Below are 22190 nucleotides of genomic sequence, written 5' to 3' on the forward strand. Positions count from 1 at the left end.
GCATCGACCACAACAACTGGGAGGAAGATGCAAAAGACCGCGACGTTTGGAGGCAGACTGTTGCTACAGGAACCCGCCGTGCCGAGGAGAAGCACATCTCCTTGTTGCAGGCAAGGAGACAAAAGCGGAAACTGCGCGACCCGGGACCTGCTCCTGCGTCAGAACCCTCCCCATACGTCTGCGCCAACTGCACCAGAGACTGTCACTCCAGAGTCGGGCTGTACAGCCACAGCCGCCGCTGCAAGAAAGAATGAACTCCCCCAGGCGCAACCCATCGTCACTACTGACGGACGGATGCCTATGATGATATGTATATATATATATATATATGTATATATATATATATATGTATATATATATATATATATATATATATATATATATTGTATATATATATATATATACTGTATATTAGGATTACACAGTATTTATGAGCAATAGAAAAGTAATATGTTATCATATCCATTGTACATGATTGTGGTCTTCTTGTAGGACTGGCCTTCTCTCTGCTGGCCTCGCTGCCTCCAAGCTACGGTCTTTATACTGCTTTCTTCCCCGTGCTTGCCTACTTCTTCCTCGGCACGTCCAAACACATTTCTGTTGGTAAAGAATTCACCATGATTTAACTATTTTGAAACAAAATGTCATGAAATCATTACAAAGAATAGAAACTATTCAAATTTGGAAAAATGTGTTCAGTCAGTGTTAGTAGTATTACAGTGAAAATGTGAAAACGTATTATACATATATGCTGATCTACTGCACTTTGTCTACTGAAGAGCAAAGAAAAACAATATTTGGATTAATAAAATAAATCTCACAATTTTAATTCATGTAAAATACGTGCTGGAAATAAGAAAAATCGTCTTGCCCCCCAATTGTTCTCTCTGTAGGCTCGTTCCCTGTTCTCAGTTTGATGGTAGGCGCCGTGGTGACCCGTCTGGTTCCAGAAGATGGACCACCAGCCAACATTACAGACTTTGAAGGGCTCTCACAGGACCACCAAAGGGTCCTGGTGGCATCCTCTGTGACCTTCCTCATGGGAATTTTCCAGGTAGGCTCATTACTATTTTTTTTTTTCGATTGACATTGACTTGCCAGGCTAATATTTCATTTCCTCTCATTCTCACAGCTAGCTATGGGAGTTTTCCAGGTGGGCTTTGTCGTCGTGTACCTGTCGGACACATTGGTGTCTGGATTCACAACAGCAGCTGCTGTTCACATAGTGGTCACTCAGCTCAAGTTTGTGTTGGGCTTGAATGTCCCTGGCATCAACGGTCCTCTTTCTATTATATATGTAAGGACACGTGGAATCATGACCTCAATTTACATCATAGCCCTTAATGTGGATGGATTTTTTTTTGTTTGCTCTAAACTAAAATACATCTGTATACAAAAAATAAATCAGTAAAATGTGAAATAAGTCATTAAACTTTTCATTAAATAGTTTCAATTTGAAATGTAATGAAACAGTTCCAAATAATTTTAGGATCAATTTATGCATTTCCTGTTATTTTTCAATTTGCTAAGTGAAATGTTTTAATTATTTCAGAACATTTTCACTTTTTTTTTTTTTTTATTCATTTAATACCAATTTGAAATTATGAAATGCAATTTTTTTTCATTTATTTAATTCCTTTTCAAAGGTATTTATTGGTACTATTTATTTATTCAATGGAATTTCAAATTGTATGTTAATGTTTTTTTGTTTTTTTTTAATCTAACAGCATTTTAATTATTTGGCTTATTTTATTTATCTAACTGTTATGCATACTGAAAATAATTTTGAAATGCAACATGCTCCACAGCATCGTGTAATAAGTCATTACATTAAAAAAATAAATACAATCCTGAGTTATTTTGACTTTTCATTAAGTAAATATAAAATGAAATGTAATTATTAAAAAATAGTATCTATACATAGTTAAAAAATAATAATAAACCACCTTAATTTGAATTACATCATTAAATATGTACCGGTAGATGTCATTAATAAAAAAAATAATTATGAGGCTCGGAAAATAGTAAAAATGTAAACATACAATTTATATCTGTGAATAATTTTTAGGTACTGATAAGTGAATATAAATGTCATTAAATTAGAAAAATACTAAGCAAAACAAATATAGAGTACATATCGTTTAAATAATTTGAGAAAATCAATTATTAAATACATGAGTTATATATTTAAAACATAATTAAATGATTCAAGTTTTTAACTACATAAATTATATAACTAAAATATATTTCAAACGCAATATAATATATAATCAATCATTAAAGTAGTCATTTGGAAACTATACAATATAATAATTTACGCTACTTTATTATTGAAAATGTGAAAACCCATTATTATGTATATAATCAAACTTTTTTTCAATAAGGGTTTGGGGTGCATGATAAAGTAGAAATTAAACTAGGTTTGCCTACAGATAAAGCTGTTAATGCCAATGTTTTTTGACCCAGCAAGAACATTGGCCTTTGTAGAAAACAGTTAAATAAAAAAAACAAAAGGTGTCAATCGGGTAATTTATGGTACAGTATGTCCACAATTATATTAATTGTGACTTTGATGACCTTACTTGTCTTGTAGACTATGGAGAAAATCTTTGTTCAGATCACTTCCTCCAATGTGTGTGACGTGGTGATGTCCGTCATCATCATGGTGGTGGTGTTCATCGTAAAGGAGCTCAGTGATCGATACAAAGCCAAGCTGCCTGTGCCTATCCCCATAGAGGCCATCATAGTGGGTTACATGAAGTACAATAAAGCATCTTCAATGACAGTGATGGTTTAACAAGGTGTAATTTTCTGTGTACACAGACAGTCGTAGCTTGCTCTGTGTCCTACGGATTCAACTTTGAGAAGACATACCAGGTTCAAGTTGTAGGCAATATGATTAGCGGGTAAGTTTCAGTCCCACAAATTGAGAGAGAATACCTAGAAAGTGCACGCGAAGAACTTAGAAAACAAATGTTAATTCTCCAAGAAAAAAGTTAGATAAAGAGGAAAAAAAAAAAAAATTTTAATTACTCATTGCAGTTACAGTAGCGCTTCGAAATTGGATGGTTGTCATTCAGCGGATCTTTGACTAAGACTTTTGCAATAGATTACTTTTTCTGTGACCAAACACTAGGGATTGACTTTACTTTCTCTATAACCTAATTCTGAATGGACCTCGCTGTAACCAAAGAGTAAAGACAGACTTACCTTATCGGTAGCCAAACACGGGATGGACGTCACCTTTTCTGTAACCAAAGTCAGGATGGACGTTACTTTCTCTGTGACCAAAGTCAGGATGGACGTCTCTGTAACCAATAAGTCAAGACAGACCTGCCTTCCCTGTAACCAAAAACTTGGCATGGACGTTACTTTCCCTGTAACCACAGTGAGGATGGACGTTACGTTCTCGGTGACCAAAGTCAGGAGGGACGTCTCGGTAACCAAACAGTCAAGACAGAATTACCTTATCAGTAACAGAAGTCAGGATGGATATTACTTTCTCTGTAACCAAACTCAGGATGGACATTATTTTATTAGTAACCATAGTCAGGATGGACATCTCTGTAACCAAAGAGTCAGGACAGACTGACCTTCTCTGTAAACAAAATCAGGAAGGACTTTACTTTCACTGTAACAAAAGTCCAGATGAGTGTTACTTTATTTATGACCAAAGTCAGGATGGATGTCTCTGTAACCAAATGGTAAATGGGTTATACTTGTACAGCACTTTTCTACCTTTTTTAAGGAACTCAAAGCGCTTTGACACTATTTCTACATTCACCCATTCACACACACTGATGGCGGGAGCTGCCATACAAGGCGCTAACCAGGACCCATCAGGAGCAAGGGTGAAGTGTCTTGCTCAAGGACACAACGGACGTGACTAGGATGGTAGAAGGTGGGGATTGAACCAGTAACCCTCAGATTGCTGGCACGGCTACTCTCCCAACTTTGCTACGCGAAGTAAGATAGATTTACCTTTGTTGTAATCAAACACACGGGCTGGATGTCACATTTTCTATAACCAAAGTCAGAACTTTCGTTACTTTCTCTGTAACCAAACAGTTGATTTTGACAAACATTCAGGGTGGACGTTAACTTCTCCGTAACGTTCTCTGTAATCAAATACTCAAGATGGATAAAATTGTTCTTCGCAACTAAACAGTTGGTTTTGACGTTACATTCTCTGTAATCAAATACCGAAATATCAAATACAGAATTGACCTTGTCGGTAAACAAATGCTCAGGATAGATGTTACCTTCTGTGTTACCAAACACTCAGGATGGACATTCTAAGAAAAAAAACCCCACAATTATTGATAATATTTATAACACCATTCTGCTTTAATATGAATCAGTGAAGTTCATAAAAATGTGAGGACATGGAGGATTTTTGGTGAGGTTAAGGTGTCGGAAGACCTTGCATTGATACTAAATAATAGTTTCAAATTGTTTCAAGTTTGGTTTCTTACAAAAAAAGTGTACACTCACCTTACTATCCTTTCACTACCTTCAGGTATGAGTCACCAATCGCCCCAAGTGTGGAAGTCTTCCAGGAGAGTGCAGTAGAGGCCTTTCCTATTGCCATAGTGGGCTTTGCTGTAGCCTTTTCTGTGGCCAAAGTATACTCAAACAAACATGACTACACCATAGATGGCAACCAGGTCAGTTACAGAAAATACATTTACGTAAAAATTTTAGATTTAACCATTTTCGCCCCAAGGAACATGGGCCAGGTTTTGTATAGCATTGCCATTTTAGGCTAGTTTACCACCACCTACAGGATTGGGGTGGCAGAGTTTTTAAGATTATGCCATTCAAGTTTTTTTTTGCACATGTTGCATAGAAATGTAATGATAGCTAAATTAAAGTTTTTATACTTTCTTCTTTCTTGTAGGAGCTCATAGCATTTGGCGTTAGCAACATGTTTGGTGGAAGCTTCCGGTCATTCGCCGCCAGCACTGCTCTCTCCAGGACAGCTGTACAGGAGAGCTCAGGGGGCAAAACACAGGTCTGACAAGTAGTGTCATTGCAAACACTTTATATACTGTACATTCACTACTAAATCTTGTTGTAGATTGCAGGGCTTGTTTCAGCCATGATGGCGATGCTCGTTACCGTGGCACTTGGGTTTCTGCTGGAGCCACTTCCCAAGGTATGACTCATTCACACTTAAAGCCAAGAACATTTCACTATGGGAGCACAATAATGAAATCTCAAAGTTGGTTTCTTTGATTCTGCCAATAGTTTTTGAGGGAATCGTGCGACTGGCAAAACGCTGGTCGAAGATCTTTTATGTGGGTTCTGTACCGAGGATGTCGTTGTGGCTTGTGCAGCCCTTTGAGACATTTGTAATTTAGGGCTATATAAATAAACATTGATTGATTGATTGATTGATGTGACAGGAGTGGTCTGTTGTTTTTAAGGACCTACTTTAAAAAATTAAAAACTGTTTTGATCATTTGTAGTCCGTCCTCGGTGCCTTGGTCATCGTCAACCTGAAGGGCATGCTGGTGCAGTTCAGAGAAATCCCTTACCTGTGGAGACGGGACAAATTTGAATGTGTGAGTGTCTGCCACATTTATTCTCTTTCTCTTTCTCTTTAATGCTCCAAGTGAACTATTTGTGTTTGTCTGCAGGTAGTGTGGGTGGGCACGTGTCTCAGTGCCATCTTGCTAGGGCTGGATCTCGGGCTGGCGGCTGGATTGGGGGTGGAGCTCCTCACGGTGGTCTTCCGAACTCAGTTGTAAGATTATTTTCAAATTCCTCCGATTTTTTTTCACTAATTGCCAGTCCGGAAACAGCCTAAAGTCACAACAGTGTTTTGTAAAGCGCATTGAATTGTGTGAGAAATTTCAAATCAAGTACGACTTATGGGGCAAAACGTCCAGGGTTGGTACAAGGGTAGCTGTCTCAGAAGGTAAACAAAGTATTTCCTGTCTCAAGCCTCCAGTTCCACCAGGGGGGAAACTAAGGCATTCCCAGGCCAGCGGTGAGACATAGGATGTCTCATACTCAAGAAGTTTACAGTGTACACAATGTACTTAGTTCCCAAGGGTAGGAATATTTGCCAGCATCTCTTTCTCTCCTTTTTTTTTATACATTGCAGCAACTCAAGTTAGTCCCCCACCTTCCGCTATGGCAGACCTGGGCATTCTGTGGCCCGCGGGCCACATCCGGCCCTTTGTGCGTCCCTGTCCGGCCCGCATGAGGCCAATCATAAATTACAAAATACATTTTAAAAAGTATCTATGTCGAGTGTGCAATACAACGGTGCTGCTTTTGTTTTGAAAAGCGTTATTTGTATTACTTCCGTGTGGACGTATGCGTGTGCATGATTGTGAGTGAATGTGAACTGCTGCAATCACAAATTACAAAATAAAGTTGAAAAAACATCTATGTCGTGCGCGCAATACAACTGTGCTGCTTTTATTTTGAAAAGTGTTATTTATGGGCGTATGTCTGTGTGTAACCTGTGAGTGAAGGTACACAGCGACAAGTGATGCACGGTTTGCACCCGAGACGCTAAAAAGAGAAAAGTTGATGACGAATGGCGTGTTTTCAACAAGACATGGACTGCCAAGCAACGTTCCCTCTAAGGTGCGCGCCTGCGCAATTGCGCACTGCTCAAGCGTCCTCTGCACACAACAAATATATGCCGCGCACCAAATCCAATCCCATCTCAATTCTAAACAAAATAAACACATTTACTCTGTGTAATTTTGCAATGCAACTTTGAGTGACAGTCCCAATAAGCGGCCCTAACGGTGTTCGTCAACACCGTTCGATTGAACACCGTTCAATTATTGTAACGTCTATCGCGATGCTTCGAGGACAGGAATTATATCGATCACTTTATTGAGCAAAACTGTTTATATTCGGCCATAACCACACCAAAAACATGAGTAAAACACTCCTATCTCGAAAAACTAGTCATTTTCTGCCGTACAAACCAGGCCAAAACCAACTTGTCATCTGTCACCAATACGCATACCACTAAACCACTGGTGCGTTTATGGCCACACAAAAAGTCGGACAACTCAAACACCACACAAAGTTACACTATGACTCCTCAGTCATACGTGTGCTTATTTTACTGTCATTTATTATTAATGTTAATTTATTTATATTAATCATGGAATGCTGTTACTAGAGAAAGTTACAGGAATGCACACTTCATCCTATGCTTACATTTCATTGTGCAACATGAGGATGTTTAAGGGGAACTAAATGTGATCTCTGAAAGGGGTACAAATGATTTCCAAAGCAGTGCTTTTGGTATAAAGTTAAGTTAGGTTAAATGAAAGTATTATTGTTATTATTTATTATTATTATCATTATTATTATTATTATTATTATTTATCTTGCGGTATACATCAAAAATAATATTGAGCAAAATTTAATTGAAATATTGTCGATGTGGCCCTATGCTCGGGTTGCTCATGCGGCCCTCGGTAAAAATTAATTGCCCACCCCTGTGCTACGGAGCCAAGATGCCAGCTATTGAGGGTGGTATGTGTCCATCGTTGCTGTGTACACTCGCCGTTTGGGACGTGTTTAGTACAAGGAACTGAAAGCGCTCTGCATCTTGTCGTATGTCTTTGTGTGAATGCACTTTTGCTGGGTTGGTAACACCGTTATTTTTTTAAGTAACGAGTGATCTAATCAATTACTTTTCCCATTGTTGCAACGCCGTTGCCGTTACTGAGAATGTGAAGTGGCTCATAATTACAGTTTGGTTGAATGAAGCACAAAGTGTCAAGTTTCAGCCACACATCAGCTGCATGCAGAGAACAGGGGCGGGGATGATGATGCCGTTGTAAAAGCAATGATGATGATTGGCTAGGAGGGCGGATCATGCAACATCATTTTATATTTTTATACCTGCTAGAGGACTTGTAAAGGACTAATTAAAACAAACTCAATTGATGCGTTTTGATGTCATTTTTTAAAAATAACGTTTGTTTTTTCACAATTAATATATATCATTAAAATATTTCCTATATAAAAAACATTTCTTTAAGTATGCATTTTTTGCGTCTTGAGCACAGTAAAGAGAAGCCTCTCGCCAATGAGCGCACCTTTTGCTGAACGACTGCCTCTAAAATTTCAATAAAAGTGGTAAATATCTCCTGCTCGTTTGAAAACATAGCAAAATGCCACAGGTAAAAGCATGATAACATGAATGTGCAGTAAATGAGTGTATCCGTGGTGATGCCCCGTATAGAACACAAAATCCTCTTTTAAATAAGGCGGTCTGCACCACTTTTCAATTGTACACGCACTGTTAGTAGATCATATGCAACACGCCCACTAATAGTACAGGCTGTTTTAAAGATTGTACACATTGTTTAGCGCGTGGTATTTGGATCTTAGTAATTTAGGCTCTTAGCATTTTGAGCATTTACAAAGATCGTCTTGAATGTCACCTGTACAATATACAACAAAACATGTCTTCTGCATCCAACCCATACTCTTGAGAAGCAGTGGGCAACTGAATCCACGTCGTAGGTTGGCATCTTAGCCAATGCAGCATCAACATGTGCGCTAAGTGTCTTGCCCAATACACGACAGTGACTGGGTAGAAGAAGCAGGATTTGTACTAGAAACCCTCCCGTTCACGGACAATGACTTTACCTCCTGACCTAACTAAGTGAAGTGGTTGCAACTTATAAAAAAGGAAGATATTGTGGTCATCAGATTTCGGACAGCACAATACTGTCCAAATGTGCGCCCTTAAGACACAGTGTACATAGTATAATTTCCCTCAGGAAATCCTACTAGAGGCACTATATCTCCTGTGATAACTCTGGAACTTGAACCCCTCCACCTGTTAAGGTGATGGTTCACTGAAATGTAGTTTTCCAAAAAATAATTATGTCCCAAATAGTCGGGTTGCATGTTTTGCCGAATTTTCAATCTTCTATATCTTTTTACATGGCGTGTACAATGTCTCTCCAGTCCACACTGTTCTGTCTTGGCCAACATCCCTGGAACTGACCTCTATAAAGATCAAAAGGACTACCTGCATGTAAGTGTAATTGAACTTGAATTGAAATGGTGTCACTTCTCCTTATTGTTGTTGTATGTGTTTGACCCCCCACCTCAGATACTTGAACCTAAGGGAGTGAAAATCTTCAGGATCCCCTCTCCCATCTTCTTTGCCAATATAGAGTTTTTGCGGGACAAGCTTCTTGAGGCTGTATGTATTATCATTACAGATTGTATTCCTTCAAGGTCACCTTCAACTATTATTATTGTTTTTTTGCTTCAGATCGGATTTAACCCTCAGAAGATTCTGAGAAAGAGGAACAAGGCTTTGAAAAAAATGAAACACCTGTTCGAGAAGCAGGGAGATACAATTACGGAGGTTGAAAAAAATTAAATAAAATCCTTCCTTACTTTTTCTTGAGTACTCTTCTGTTCTTCTAATTTTAGAAAAACATGTACCCCAAAGACCTTCCGTTCCATGTGGACTGGAACGCAGAGCTTCCTGCCAACATCAGTGTTCCCAGAGTGGATCTCCACAGCCTGATCTTGGATTTTTCTGCAGTCTCTTTTCTGGATATCTCAGCTCTTAAGGGACTCAAAATGGTAAATGGTTTTAAAAATTAAGTACACACAACAATTCAACATTTATGATGTGATATCTTCTAAAGGCACGACACTATAGAAATGAAACTTGGATATAGTGGAACACGTTTAAATCTACGTTCCCCTCGGACTGACTGACATAAGCGGTTGTCGACATAACTGTAATTGAAAATAGGCATTCCTTGCACATTGACTTGTTTATACACCCTGCTTGGCAATAAATCCTCAATCATAGTACTACACACACGTCGACATGAGCAGTTGTCGACATACCCAATTCGAAAATAAATTCCTTGCATATTGACTATATTAATCACTCTCCTTAGCAATAATGATGACGTTTATGATACCACAACATATGTCAACATAAGTGGTTGTCGACATAACTGAAAGTAAAAATAGGCATACCTTGCACATTAACTTGTTTAATCACTCTGCTTAGCAATACATCTTTATTCATGGAAGTTAATAATACTACACACATGTCGACATAAGCGGTTGTTGACATACTGACATATTGGCTTGTTTAATCACCCTCCTTAGCAATAATGACACTTAGAATGCTACAACATACGTCAACATAAGCAGATGTCGACATAACCGAAATACAAAATAGGCATTTTGTGCACATTGCTCTGTTTAATACTCTGCTTCGGGATACTGATGGAAGTTAATGATACTACAACACACATCAACATAAACGGTTATATATTACATATTTTGCACATTTATTTGTCTAAGTGCTGTGCTTAGCAATAATAATGAAGGTTAAAATACTACAACACACACCAACACTGCACCTGGCCTTTGGAACCCCCCCGACATCCGGAACGTTGACTCCATAATCACTTTTAAAACTTACCTCAAAACCCACCTGTTTAGGCAGGCATATGCCTGACATAAGTGTGTGTTTTTAATTGTTGCTTTGCCTGAATGTTTTAAAATGTATTTACGCTGCTTTTATGTTTTTATGAGATGTACGGCAGCCTTGAGTGCCTTATTATCATTAAATAGTTGTCGACATAAACAAAACCATAAATAGGTATTATTTGCACATTTACTTTTCTAATCACTATGATTAGCGATAATGTAGGAAGTTAATACTACAACACACGTCGACAAACTCACCCATTTTTCAGACTTCACGTAGACGGCGTCTACAAAGCAGGTAATTTAATATAAAGCAGAACACAGTGGGTTCAGATTTGATAAATTGGGTTGACATAGACAGGTTGTAGACATAAGCGGGTTCCAGTGTGATATGCTTGCAATCGTGTCACACGGCTGGTAAGTCAGACGTTATGCTGTTTCATATCAAATACAAATATAATCAAAGCTGCTCTTGACCACAGGCTCTCAAGGAGTTCATACGTGTTGATGTGGACGTTTACATCGCGTCATGCGACGGTGAGATTTGTCTAAGTCTCTCACACACAGACACAATCAAAACAAGACTTTGTTTGAAAGGCAAAAAAAAAGTCTTACCTGACTGTGTTCACAGCGTGCATATTGGAGAAACTCCACAGCTGCTTGTTCTTTGACGATGACATTCCGACTTCCATGTTCTACCCAACCATACATGACGCCATGCTGCATGTGATCCACAAACACAACATGGAAACAAAAACAAAATTGGAAGTAAAACAAAAATTCAAACGATGCATTTGTAATTAAATGAAAAGCACATGTCATCAGTAAAACAAAATACGCTGACAAATATAAATGTGTGATTTCAGGTAATGGGTACCCGTCTGTAGAGGAACAACATTGGTTCAAACCAGAAAGTCATGCTGCACTCAACTCATCTTTTTATACCATCAATATACTTACCCTAGAATAGGCCTTTTACACTTATTAAACACATTTTAAATTCAGTTTTACTAAATAAGAAACAAGTACAGGCATACAGTATTATACTTACAAAACAAGCAGTTACGCAACACCATTTCTTGTCACTGCATCTTCCTGCTGAAAAATGTTGCGTGAACGGACTTGTTAGACAGCGCCCTCTGCTGGATTCATAGCTGCAGCACTGTTTTCCAGTGCCTGTAGCACTGTCAAACCACCCACGTTCTCACTAAGTTATTATAAGAAAATACTTATTTACAATTTAAAGCAGACAAACGAAAGCTGCAAAGAATGAATTAATAATTTTATAAAAGGAGTTTAAGAAACCATTATTTCTGTATTAAATCCAAACTTAAATGCATACGTACAGATACATCCAAACAGATGGTTCAAGTCCTGACCTGGATCCGAACTTGTGGCAAGAGTTGAAGACCAGCTTGAAGGCGAAGAAACCAAACATGACCCAGCTTGAGTGTTTCGCCTAGGAAGAATGGGCCATTTTCCGAGAGCAGACATGCAGGAAGCATCTGGAAGTAGTCCTACAAAACTACAAATGCACTCGAGAGCACAGACCTCTACCAGGTGTCCATCAATAACAATCCTGAAAGACGAGAGTGATCTAGACCAGCACCAAAATGTAATCACATGTTTTTTATTCAATTTCTGACATATCCTGAATGTTTCATTAAAATTAGCGCAAACCTTTTTGCTTTATGTTGCCAATTAAAAAATTGAAAACAAACCCGGTGGAGGTAATTTATGGAAAGATATATGCAATTGCCTTGTCCATGTTAGTTTTGTCTGTTGCTTGCAAACAGGCTACATAGTTCACTCTCTTCATCAATCTCAGCAGCTGAGCGTATTTGTGGCGGAATTAAATGAACAGTGCACTCTTTGTCAGTCATTCACTCTTTGTGCCTGTGTGTGGAAGCGGGACCAAACACCCACCCACACACACACACACACATACAGATTCAATACAATCTACAATGTCAATCCCAAAGCACCAACTTTAACACTATGGAACATTTTGGGAATATATTCTTAAAAGGCAGTATGTAAAAATAAAATCATCCCCACCCCCAAAGTGGAGCTTCTGTAGGTAGTCAGTCACATGGGATGGCGTGGCACAGTTGGGAGGGTGGCCGTGCCAGCAACCTGATGGTTCCTGGTTCGATCCCCACCTTCTACCAACCTAATCACATCCATTGTCCTTGAGCAAGACACTTCACCCTTGCTCCTGATGGGTCGTGGTTAGCGCCTTGCATGGCAGCTCCCACCAGCAGCGTGTGTGAATGGGTGAATGTGGAAAGTGAGCGCTTTGAGTACCTTGAAGGTAGAAAAGCGCTATACAAGTATAACCTATTTACATCAACATATTTAGTAGGAATCCACATTAATCTGTGTGCAACTTTAAAATTGACTATATGCATTTACTCAGAGGATCCTCTCATAAAATATTCATAAGTCAGTTAAAAAATATATATTTTGTTACTTTCAATGACTGAATTCTTTACAACTTGAAATCTAATTACATTATTTAATTTTTGTTTTATGGCCTTTTTATAAAAAAATTAAATATATATTAATCTATTATATTAACAAAATGTTTTATATAAAAATACAAAACATGCAATATATGTAAAAAATAATTAGCAGAATGGCATATTTGAGATTGTGTAATTACAATCTTTTAATAGCTCAATAATTTATAACACTGATTTTGATACAGTAAAAAAATAGATTTTAGAACAGGGGGTCTCAAACTCAATTTACCTGGGGCCACTGGATGCAGAAACTGGGTGAGGATGGGCCGCAAGAAAAGATTTCTTAAAAAAATCTAACATGCACTTTTTAATGAATTCACCTTCTTTGAATGGCTATCCCGCCCTAGCAACATACTTGCCAACCCTCCCGATTTTTCCGGGAGACTCCCGAATTTCAGTGCCCCTCCCGACAATCTCCCGGGGAAACCATTCTCCCGAATCTGTCCCGATTTTAACCCGGACAACAATATTAAGGGCGTGCCGTGATGGCACTGCCTTTAACGTCCTCTACAACCTGTCGTCGTGTCCGCTTTTTCACCATACAAACAGCGTGCCGGCCCAGTCACATGTTGTATGATGCTTCTGTAGACACACGTAAGTGACTGCAAGACATACTTGCTCAACAGCTATACAGGTCACACTGAGGGTGACCGTATAAACAACTTTATCACTGTTACAAATATGCGCCACACTGTGAACCCACACCAAACAAGAATGACAAACACATTTCGGGAGAACATCCGCACCGTAACACAACAGAACAAATGCCCAAACACCTTGCAGCCCAAACTCTTCCGGGCTAGAATATACACACCAGCTACCACCAAACCCCGCCCACCTCAACCGACGCACGGAGGGGGGGGCGGGTTGATGTGTGGGGAAAGCTGTTTGTACAGGTTGTAGAGGGCGCTAAAGGCAGTGCCTTTACGGCACGCCCTTAATATTGTTGTTTGGGTGAAAATCGGCAGACATTCGAGAGAATGGTTACCCTGAAATTCGGGAGTCTCCCGGAAAAATCGGGAGGGTTGGCAAGTATGACGCTTTCAAGCACCATTCATATAAAACTTTTCATATTAAGGTGCGGGCCGCGTCTCTGAGACCCCTGCACTAGAAAGAGAGAGAAAGCACTTGGTTGAGTTTACACAAGCCTTTTATAAATATCTTGCATATAACTGGCTAAGATCATTTGCATTACTTTTCAGCGGTTTAACGGCTGTTCACCTCATTTACGCTTATCAAAGCTGAGAAATATGATCATGGTTTTCAGTCGCTATCTGGTGGTTAACAGACGCAATTACACCAAAACAATATTTTCTTGTTTTTCAATCAGCAACATAAGATTCATTCGGTTTTCATGGAAAAAAACAGTATTATACTATATTAAGATTACAGTCTGTTAAAAAATAGCAGTTATAATGGGAGTCAAAGATGCCGCAAGAGTTCTTGGGAGAAAGTGTGTATATTTTGTTCATATCCTATTCTAACAATGTTGGTTTATAACAAACTCGGTGCAACTTTATCACCCCCACCCAAAAAAAAACCTTGTAGAAAAACTCCATGGCTAAATTTCAGATTGCTAAACTTCAAACTGAACAATCATCACATAAGGTCAGTAACACATGTAATGCTGGTTTTGGGCCGTAGGGTGCACAAGGGTTAAAAGTACAGAGTGACACTACAAAAATGACACAAACACACTCCAACCCATTGGTATTAATGTGGTCAACCAGACACATTTAATTCTCAGTTTGAACAATGAATGAACAATGAATCATAGAACCTGATCACTGTCAAGTGATTTAAGTACACCAAGAGGCCTGGGGCTTTGCTTGAACCCAGCACCTGCCCTCTTTTCCAATCCTGCAGCTTCGGGATCAAATTAAATTAAACATTAAAAAAAAAAAAAAAAGGGAAAAAAATACAGCGTTACTCCTTTCAGATGCCACTCTTGTATAGCCTGCTATCTAATGCTTTGTGGAGAGAGAGAGCAACAGACTACAATAGTATTTAAAATGGCTTGTAAAACTAAGACCTGTAGATGCAGCTATATTAAGTAGATAATTGGTTGATTGAAAGAGGGAAGTTAAGATCAATACAATCAGAAGGTCTTAGCTCACTAGCGAGGTCGCTTATGCATGCACTAAGAAAAAGAAGGGGAAACAGTCAATAATAAAATAATTAAGCAAAACTACACTGGATGACTGCCAGCTTGATTTTTTTTCTTAAAATAGGCTGAATTTAAATTAAAAATAACTAATTGACATTATTGCACTTGAGCTAAAGACAGTAATACTATTGAGCTGTGTTTATTGACCCTTCTCCACCATGACACATTCAGACACCTGGCGACAATTAAAGATGAGACTTTAGACCGTAACCAAAAAAAAAGAAAAGTACAGAAAAATAGTAAAACCGAGATGTGGTTGAGAGGATGGATAGAGACAGCCTGCAGCAGGGAAGGTGGAACACTGATATTTTGTGCTAAAACAGACAGAAAAATGGCTGAATAAGTGCTCCCCCCCACAAAAAAAGTATTATTATTGAGGCGTGTTTAAAAAAGTGTTGCCTGTGCTATCCCCAAATGGGGCAACAATGTAAAAGCCTTTCTTTTAGGTTCCACCAGTAGAAGAGAAATCGTTTTGGACATAAAAAAATAATGATAATGTTGTTGTTACTCCCCTCAAAGATTGCTGCTACATTAAAACCGCACGTATTTATGTGCAACATCAGGAAAAAAAGGCTTTGAAGTTCCTCTAAACGGTGTTCTGTGTTTTTGTCCTCCTTTTTCTGGTATAATATATATATATATATACTTTTTTTTGTACATGTTCCGCCGCCTCGTTACTGGTGTCGATTGGCAGTGTCCAGGTCCAATAACATGGCAGAGTGATTCGGTAAAAACACTGGAGTCGCACTGAGGTTATTTTAAAGAAGTCACTCTGAAGGAGGCTTACAGTTTGCGGCTGCCGCCACTGTTTAGATCACCCCTGTTGCTGCCGCCTGCCAAAACCTGTGTGCACTCACACTGGCCCGTTGACGGCCACTTCCTGGGGTGGTGGCGTCTCCTCTCTGGGGAACACAGGGAGAATGATTAACAATTATATTTCCTTCCGAATGTCAAAATAAAATATAAGTAAATGGCTCTGGACCTCCATAATGTACACACTGGACATATTTGTGTGTAATGTATCATGGACAAGTTTTACTGTGTTTATCACAATACTAATAATTTTGTAGTTTTCTATTAAATAAAAAAAACTAAATAATATTTTCTAAATTAAAGATATGTTGAGATTTTAATGACTTCTAAAATATAAATATACCGTAAATGCTCCAAATTACGCCTTTAAGCGCAGGGTCGAAAAACAATGGCATTAACATCCAGATGTAGGCAACCACTGATGTAGTTTTTCTAAACTCCATACGATGGCAGTTTCTGCTAATAAAGTATCTTAAGAGGTCAGAAGCCAGCAGTTCATGCCAAAAAGGTTGTTTGCACTACTCAGCTGTTGGTGTGAGACTGTTTACCATGATCTCATTGTAATATGGTTGTAGTGCACCCGAATACGATGGTAGGAGAACACTTTGTTTATGCACTCCAGCTCATTTTTATTGTTAGAAATACAGGCATGTGAGCACCCTTTGAGGGAAAAAAGGGGAAAACTGACAAAAAAAGAGAAACATTTCTAATGGCACAAAGTGTTGCCACGTAAATCAGGTAATACACTAACTTATATTCTTGTCTTCATGAACGAAAGGAATCTGTGTGTGTAAAACATGCTTGTATTATCACTAAACAACTTTAACATGTAAACAAAAAACATCTCTTTCATAAATAAAAAAATAAATATAATATTTATATATAATGGGTTATACTTGTGTAGCGCGTTTCTACCTTCAAAGTACTCAAAGCGCTTTGACAGTATTTCCACATTCACACATTGATGGCGGGAGATGCCATGCAAGGCGCTAACCAGCACCCATCAGGAGCAAGGTATGTTGTAGATCAGCTCGACTTTGTCATTTGAAAAGTAAATCGCATGCTGAAAAAGTGTGGGCCCCACTGACAGAGGCTCAGAGAGCGAACACAGGTGAAAACAAGCAAGCTAGCTACATGACGATAGTTATGCTACCGAACGAGCTTGTTTCGGCGCCCCGGTCGTCTCCCTGTCCTGCAATTCAGTGCAGCAATTAAGCAAGAAGAACAGCGAGTACTGCGGCTGAGGCGAGCATTCAACACATTTTGTTTTGTGCCTATTTTTTTCATATTGTAGTTGGTTTACATAATTCACCCACGGAACTTTTGTTATTTTTAGAATTCTGGTCGGACGGGTTTTCACGGGACACATTTTCAGTGTTGTTGCACTGAGAAGCAAAGGATGTATAGATACTGCTGTATTGCTGGTAGGAAAACAAAGTCGGAATGTCATTAAAACTATTAGCTCCATCTTTTGACACTCCTTTGACTCCCGTCCTTACACGCTACAATATTTCATTTAAAAAAAGGCAGAACCGATATTTTGACGCAAAAATGAATGTTTACAAACTGGGATAGGGCTGCACGATAAGTCGACATCGAAGTGACATCGGAGTTTTAATTAGTGCAATTACGTGACTGCAAGAGGCAGAAGTTTTTTGTTTTATTTTCTCCACCATCACAGTCATTTGAGTGACAGACATGTTTACCAACAAGGAGAAACATGTCTCGTTCTGTGCATCGCTTTCAGCACTTTTATTTCAAAGTAAAATTAACTGAACGTAGCGAGATCTCTTTTCAGTCATTCACAATCTTTGTCCCAGTGGGAGGAAAGCGGGGCGCCTGCTTACACACGCAGGAAACACGTAGACAGCCTCCCGACCACTCGCGACTTGCCGCAATGTAAAAAAAAATTAGGAGGAAACACTATAATTAAACTGCTGCGGTAATATTTTATTAGTAATAGTTTAGTAGTTGGCCATTATTAGCCCACAAACATGGACGAACAAGCGAAAATGTTGTGATGGCAATAAACAAATAGACAATGTCCGACCTCGTTTTGGGAAGTAAAAATAAATAGTGTCAACCAGACACTATCAGAGTTTGTAATCGCCATTAAATTGGCATAAATGTGCAATGGCCAATCACAGAATTTTTCACGAAAATCAGCCAATAGTCATAGGCAGCTTATCAATCGGCACATCCCTTTTAATAAGTATCAGAGTACAATATTTGTCTTCTTAATTTCAGGGTTTCCCCTCGACTGCCAAGATACCTGTCGCAGTTGGCGCGTGGTCACCATGACGTCAGAGTAATTTGCATTATAATAAAATATTTTATATTTTTTCTTTAAAAAGGCTAAACAAATGTATACATACATTTAAAAACAAATATGTTATTAATTAGTATTAATAGATGTTTGAATCAATTTGCAATGTTTGCAATTGTTGCTGTTTATTGTACAATGTACTTTGAGATTTTTTTTTTAAGTATCTAGAGACTTTTAATGAGTATTTTATTAAGAAAAACTAGCAACAAATCAAGCATATTTTTATGGTGTTACTATAAAATGTACTTATGTACTTATGTACCTGACAAAAGAGGCGAGCTGCAGCGAGCATGACGTCAGTTGCTTTGCGCTGTTGCGCCAGTTGGACTTTCTTTCCTGTTCTCTTAATATTCGCACATTTTGTAGATGGCTGTCCGCGAGTATATCTAGCGTATATTAAAATTATGTAACACTGCAGACATGCTGACAACGCTCCAGACAATAATGGCGTGCGTTTTGTTTACATCTGGTGTCAGCAGCGAAGTTTTCAGTAATCAAAGCCTTTTTTCAGTGGTCGAGTTTGCGATACATCACGTGCCAATAGTGCGCAAATAAGTGCGCAATTCATATTGTATCAACCTGCTGGAGTTAATGTTTTATGTTCATATGGTTTGGATTTGATGCCACTTTTTCCCATGTTCACAAACACACCGTCAATGTCTGAAAGTTGATTGGCAGAGGATGAGACAGTGTTGTGTGTCTGGGGAAGCGCGGACTCAGGAAGACCAAAGTGTTTGCACGGGAGGTAAAACCTGTTGGAATTGTGCCGTTTGTTATTATAAGATTGGTAATAAAAATTAAAAATAGCGTTGGACTTTGTGATTTCTTCTTGGCGCTATAATACATCATATTACTTTAATTTGTTGTGAAGTGAAAAAAATATATATATATTTTCAAGGTGTGGCAGTAATGAAAATGCCATGGCGGCGCGCCACATTCAAATACATTAAGGGAAAACCCTGATATTAATACAGTATATTGCAGCGATCTATAAATATACCGTATTTCCTTGAATTGGCGCCAGGAATATGGTATTCGCATGCCTAGAATTACAGCCGGGTCAAACTCGTTTCGCAAAATAATTAGCGCATGCTTGGCACTTCCGCCGGGTCAAACATGAGTCATTAAATGACTCCCGCCTCCTGGTGGTAGAGGGCGCTAGTGATCCTTCTTGCGACTGCTGGTACTGCAGAAGACCTGTGCTGCAGAAGAAGACAACAGCAGCAATAGTGCGCAGACATTTATTTTACCATGGAGGATTACATATCTAAAATAAAACAGTTTTCTAAACTGGACTTTCAATCGAAGCAGGAGGTAATACTTAAAAGGAAGATCTCCATCGAGACAGAGAGACTTTTAAAACTGAAGGAAGACTTCTATATCGATGCTTTTCTTCAAAAGGAGCTGGCATGGACTCATTTATACCTAAAGGTAAGACCATAATAAAGTTTTTTTTATTAAATGTGCTTTTCATGATAAGGTAAGCGCCGGAGTGAGAAGAGGTTTTAAAATAATTACTGCATGCATGGCAATCTCGCCTGCTTTTGGTAAACGCAGGGGTGAGAAGAGGTTTTAAATTAATTAGCGCCCCTGCGGCTATTCAAGGAAATAAGGGTTAAATTGCTAACAACAAAAGGCAAACATTTTTGGCTGTAATATATCTTCACTGCAAAAATCTCAAGGTGACCACCTATTTGATGGACTTCATTTTTAACTCCTGCCTCATCAATAACTCCACAAATGAGACTTTGACGCGATGTTGAACAACAGCTGGACATAGCATCGAAGTCAGACGTCAGGCTAACACCGCTAAAAACTCAAAAAAATCAGCTTAACAGCCAAAGTAGATATTAACTATTTAGATGCACTTTATCTTTGCCATCAATAACACAATTTTGACATGATCAATGTGGAATGAAAATAGACACACATTGCTAATACGGAATGCTAACATCAAAGCTAATAATTGTAGCTGCATGTGTTGACCTAGGGTTTAAAAAAACACACGCCTCATGACACTCAGTTCTAACTTAGAAGAATTACCCAGGACGTGATGGAGTATTTACATGTCGTGGTCATAGTAACACTTGGAGGATAGTCCGGGCTACCAAAGAGTGCAGTACAGTAATCTAAATCTACAAAAGAACACATTCAAGGCTACTATATGCTAAATATGTGAGTGTTATTTCATGTTTAAAAGATGGCAATAATGTTAAAAAAACACATAAAGAAGGTTCTAAAAAATTGTAATACTGTAACTATGAAAATATTCTATTTATTCATGATAATCCTACTTTGCGGAAATGTGTTTTATGTGGTAATATCCAGTCCCAATTAATTGCAATAGACGGAGGACAACTGTATTGAGTCTCTTTGTTTTTGCACACCAATTAATTAAACTACAAAGTTGTTTCAGTGTCCGTAATTATTTCAGTCAAGCGGCGCCATTAGCGCTGTGGTTAGCTAGTTAGCGTCGGCTGGTTGAAACTCACTTTCTGTCAGTCTGTGTGGTTAAAGGCAAATCCTCAGGAGGAGGCGGCTGCTGCGAGGCCTCAGGAGGATCCGACAGTGAGAGTTTCTCTAGAGACACAGGACTTGCCTCGCTGCAAACACACAAATTCATATAGACATCTTAAGAGTTGACCACACTGCCTGTTCCTTCCTAAAACATCTTTGTTATATATGATGCCTTGGTAGAAACATTAACACTGCACTTTGCTACATGAACTGGGAAAATTCCTCCATCTATTTACAAACTTGTACTTAAGCTGAAGTTTCTCCAGAGTTGCAGAGAAGCGCTTTGTAATTTACGGTTCTAGTTGAGCCTATATTTACCTCAGTGTGGTAGTTCTTATTACAATTATAGATGGTTATACACATTACAGCTTTTCATGCAGCGGACTCATCCACTGAAGGGGATTTCACCACAGGAAGTCAAACCTTGTGAGGTCAGCTGTCTTGCTGCCGGGGGAGCTGGCTGGTTCTATAAGGGTAGCTGCGCTGGGAGTAGCGGCGTCCTCCTCGCTGTCTGATCCTCCAGACGAGCTGTTGTCTGTGGCAGCGGGAGGAGCCTTCTTCCCGTCCCCCGACGGCCCAATGCAGGAAGGGGTGTTGGCTTGAGTGCTTTCCTCGTGGTTTTGTTTGGCTTGTTTATCTGTGCCACTGCTGCCACCATCCACAGGGGAGCTGCACCTGGGCTCTGTCTCTGTGCTGGAGGGGAGTACACACTTTAACACAAATATAAGGACCATACGTGATCCTCATGATTTGTCTTCCTGCACCAAAAGGTACAGTTCTTTGGTTAAAGTCAAGTGTCAAAGTGCACTACCTCGAAGAGAAAGGCTGGAATGCCGTGAAATTGGCCCAACCCGTCTCTTGGGTGTCGGTTCCACTCCCGGGAGGTGTGTCCCACCCTGAAGGAGTCTGGGATGCTGTGTTTCCTTCAGAGTCCCTGAAATTTGCTGTCCAGCCTGGACCTGGAAGCATGACAGAAAATACAGTACGTTTAATTATAAAACATTCCTACTAAACAGTTTGAGAGTTAAGTTGCTTTTGTCAGTCATACTGCTTAAAGATATGATGACGTTAACAATACTAAAACATCAACATAGATGAACTGATTTTTCACAGAAATTAACTCTTCCGGACTCCCTTTTTTGTACCATTAAAGTTAAGGTTGGTTTAAGCAGGCACTTTTTTAATAATACAAGAATGTGGTAAACCAGGACTTGGTTAGGTCAACATAAAGTTAAACACATTCCACTGTATCATTACATTTCCAATATAATCGACTATTATGATTTTGTTGGCCGATTCGCTGGGAGAAAATACACAGTCAGGGTGTCCCCCAGAATGCCAATACACCTGCGGCGGAGAGGGCGTGGCTAGGGGC

The 22190-nt window shown here is 39.0% G+C and overlaps 2 protein-coding genes and 1 long non-coding RNA gene across 5 annotated transcripts in view; 1 reads left to right on the top strand and 2 right to left on the bottom strand.

Annotated features, from left to right (window-relative positions):
• LOC133662045 (chloride anion exchanger-like) overlaps nucleotides 1–12326 on the top strand; it is a 22039-nt gene extending 9713 nt beyond the window's left edge. Inside the window, 16 exon segments of the mRNA XM_062065700.1 lie at nucleotides 493–603; nucleotides 894–1054; nucleotides 1133–1297; nucleotides 2594–2746; nucleotides 2824–2906; nucleotides 4520–4667; nucleotides 4901–5014; nucleotides 5081–5158; nucleotides 5472–5567; nucleotides 5643–5749; nucleotides 8965–9034; nucleotides 9113–9205; nucleotides 9278–9401; nucleotides 9440–9597; nucleotides 10950–11004; nucleotides 11099–12326. Of these exon segments, the coding sequence (XP_061921684.1) occupies nucleotides 493–603; nucleotides 894–1054; nucleotides 1133–1297; nucleotides 2594–2746; nucleotides 2824–2906; nucleotides 4520–4667; nucleotides 4901–5014; nucleotides 5081–5158; nucleotides 5472–5567; nucleotides 5643–5749; nucleotides 8965–9034; nucleotides 9113–9205; nucleotides 9278–9401; nucleotides 9440–9597; nucleotides 10950–11004; nucleotides 11099–11271 (1889 nt within the window). The 3' untranslated portion in view covers nucleotides 11272–12326.
• On the bottom strand, nucleotides 5394–12431 carry LOC133662046 (uncharacterized). Its single transcript, XR_009828055.1, has 4 exons — nucleotides 11847–12431; nucleotides 11083–11187; nucleotides 9406–9579; nucleotides 5394–5540 (listed from the first exon to the last, which is right to left on the bottom strand). It is a non-coding gene; the product is annotated as an uncharacterized LOC133662046 (long non-coding RNA).
• A 2268-nt stretch (nucleotides 12432–14699) lies between these two features.
• The window catches only part of LOC133662049 (serine/threonine-protein phosphatase 6 regulatory subunit 2-like), a 32694-nt gene continuing 25203 nt past the window's right edge, over nucleotides 14700–22190 (bottom strand). For all 3 annotated transcript variants that reach the window (XM_062065707.1, XM_062065708.1, XM_062065706.1), the window contains exons 20-23: nucleotides 21627–21774; nucleotides 21239–21508; nucleotides 20791–20901; nucleotides 14700–16061 (exon numbers count right to left, since the gene is read on the bottom strand). In XM_062065707.1, coding sequence (XP_061921691.1) covers nucleotides 16013–16061; nucleotides 20791–20901; nucleotides 21239–21508; nucleotides 21627–21774 — 578 coding nt within the window. In that variant the 3' untranslated portion in view covers nucleotides 14700–16012. The remainder of the gene's footprint in view (nucleotides 16062–20790; nucleotides 20902–21238; nucleotides 21509–21626; nucleotides 21775–22190) is intronic.

This window comes from Entelurus aequoreus, linkage group LG12 (assembly GCF_033978785.1).
Source record: "Entelurus aequoreus isolate RoL-2023_Sb linkage group LG12, RoL_Eaeq_v1.1, whole genome shotgun sequence".
Taxonomy (NCBI): Eukaryota; Metazoa; Chordata; class Actinopteri; order Syngnathiformes; family Syngnathidae; genus Entelurus; species Entelurus aequoreus.